This window comes from Myotis davidii, unplaced genomic scaffold, assembly GCF_000327345.1.
Source record: "Myotis davidii unplaced genomic scaffold, ASM32734v1 scaffold609, whole genome shotgun sequence".
NCBI lineage: Eukaryota > Metazoa > Chordata > Mammalia > Chiroptera > Vespertilionidae > Myotis > Myotis davidii.
The window spans coordinates 3265326-3267008 of NW_006300164.1; the positions used below are offsets into that span (position 1 = coordinate 3265326).

At 63.0% G+C, this 1683-nt stretch overlaps 1 protein-coding gene across 1 annotated transcript in view; it reads right to left on the bottom strand.

Annotated features, from left to right (window-relative positions):
* The window catches only part of ADAMTS13 (ADAM metallopeptidase with thrombospondin type 1 motif 13), a 29095-nt gene that overhangs the window by 26258 nt on the left and 1154 nt on the right, over positions 1-1683 (bottom strand). Inside the window, 1 exon segment of the mRNA XM_015572373.1 lies at positions 1567-1633. Coding sequence (XP_015427859.1) covers positions 1567-1633 — 67 coding nt within the window.

Consider the following 1683-nt stretch of genomic DNA (forward strand, 5'->3'; position numbering starts at 1 on the left):
GGTGGGATGCTGCCCTCTGATGGAGAAACGGTACCATAGCCTGCAAGCCGAGTCTTTATTTTATAGCAGATTCCAGGAGGCAGAGTAAGGGCGTGTTTACAATGTTCTCGCGGGTTGCGAATCCACTCAATTACATGCACCTGAACGCTATCAAGCTTTGTTTGGGCAGCACTTGCTGCACCTCCCGCAGCCCCTATCACTCAGCCACCTGGGCCCACAGGTTCGGACCATAAGGGCAAGCTCACAGCCACAGCCTTTGGCCATCACTGTGCTGGGAGGGCTCTGCCCGCCACGCTGGGACTTGCACGTGGCTTTGCCACGAGAGGACCTGCCCTCTCATTAGCCCGAGGCTTGAACCTCTCCAGACGCGGTGGCCGCTGTCCACACGGCCCCAGCTTCCCCGGGGGGAGGGGGGAACATGAGCGCGCCTGCCTGCTGGGCACGGTGACAGCTGGGTGAGTGGCCTGCCCTGTGCCCTCCCCTCACAGCCCTGCCCGGACTCCTGGAGCCGCCCTGGCCTCAGACACCCACGAACAGTTGAGGACATCGTGTCCTCTGACCCCTCAGGGACTGAGAGGTCCCAGGCTCTCCGTCACGGATGCTGTGACTGTCAGAGCCGCGGCGCCTGGGCAGCCAGCAGCAGAGAAGCTGGGGGGCCTCAGGACAGATCGGGGCGGGTGGAGCCGAAGGGCTGAGATCCCATGGTGACCGCGCGTTTCGGGGCCTCGGGAGCAGCGTGGGGCCCGGGCAGGAGCCAGTGATGGCGTTTATGTCCTTTTGGTCCCCCCAAAACCCCACACTGGCCACACAGTGGAGAACAGAGCCACCCAGCAAAGTCCAGGACAGCACAGCCCCACGGTCCTACAGACACAGAGGTCTCCCCAACACCCCTCCCACCCCACCCCCAGCACAGCACAGGCCTCGGTCAGTGTGTCTCTGACCACAGGGAAGTCGCTACAAGGGGACCCCCCCTAATTCTCTCCTGTGGCCACTAGCCCCCCGCCTCTGGTCCCCATCAGACTTTGGATCAAAGTCACCAGGGGCCCGACTCAGACAGGAGCGGGTCCTGGAGGATCCAGGCCAGCCCTCGAGGCTGGGGGGGGTGGGGGGGGGAGGCTGTGGCTGGCATGGGGCCAGCGCCTACTCTGCTTCTCACAGAAGCATAAATATTTACATCCACGGCCAGAAGCCACGAGGGTTCCTGGAAATCGGTCAGCTCTCGGGAGGCCCAGGGGAAGGGACCAGCCAACGAGTGGCTGCACCCTGAGACGCTGGGCAGAGCCCCGCTCCGTCCAGAACACCCAGACCAGCTTCTAGGGGTTTCACAGGAGGTCACGGAGTTCAGGAACAGAAGCCAAGCTGCGGCTCTGCCTCCCCCAGCAGGGCCCCCAAATCCCAGCCCCCAACTCAATGGAGATCCCAACATCCCAGCCTCCAACTCAATGGAGATCCCAAAATCCCAGCCCCCCAACTCAATGGAGACACCAACATCTTATCTCCCCAATAGTGAGACACCCCGCAGGCTCTGGGCAGCTCCCCTCGCCAGGGCAGTGCGAGGACAAGCACCTCTGAAGGTAGCATCAGGGCCGGAGTGGGAAGTCACCTCCTGGGGCCCCAAAGCCTGAAGCAGTCCCTGCGGAGAGAAAGGACAGTGAGGGGAGGGAGACCCCAGGGAGTGGGCGG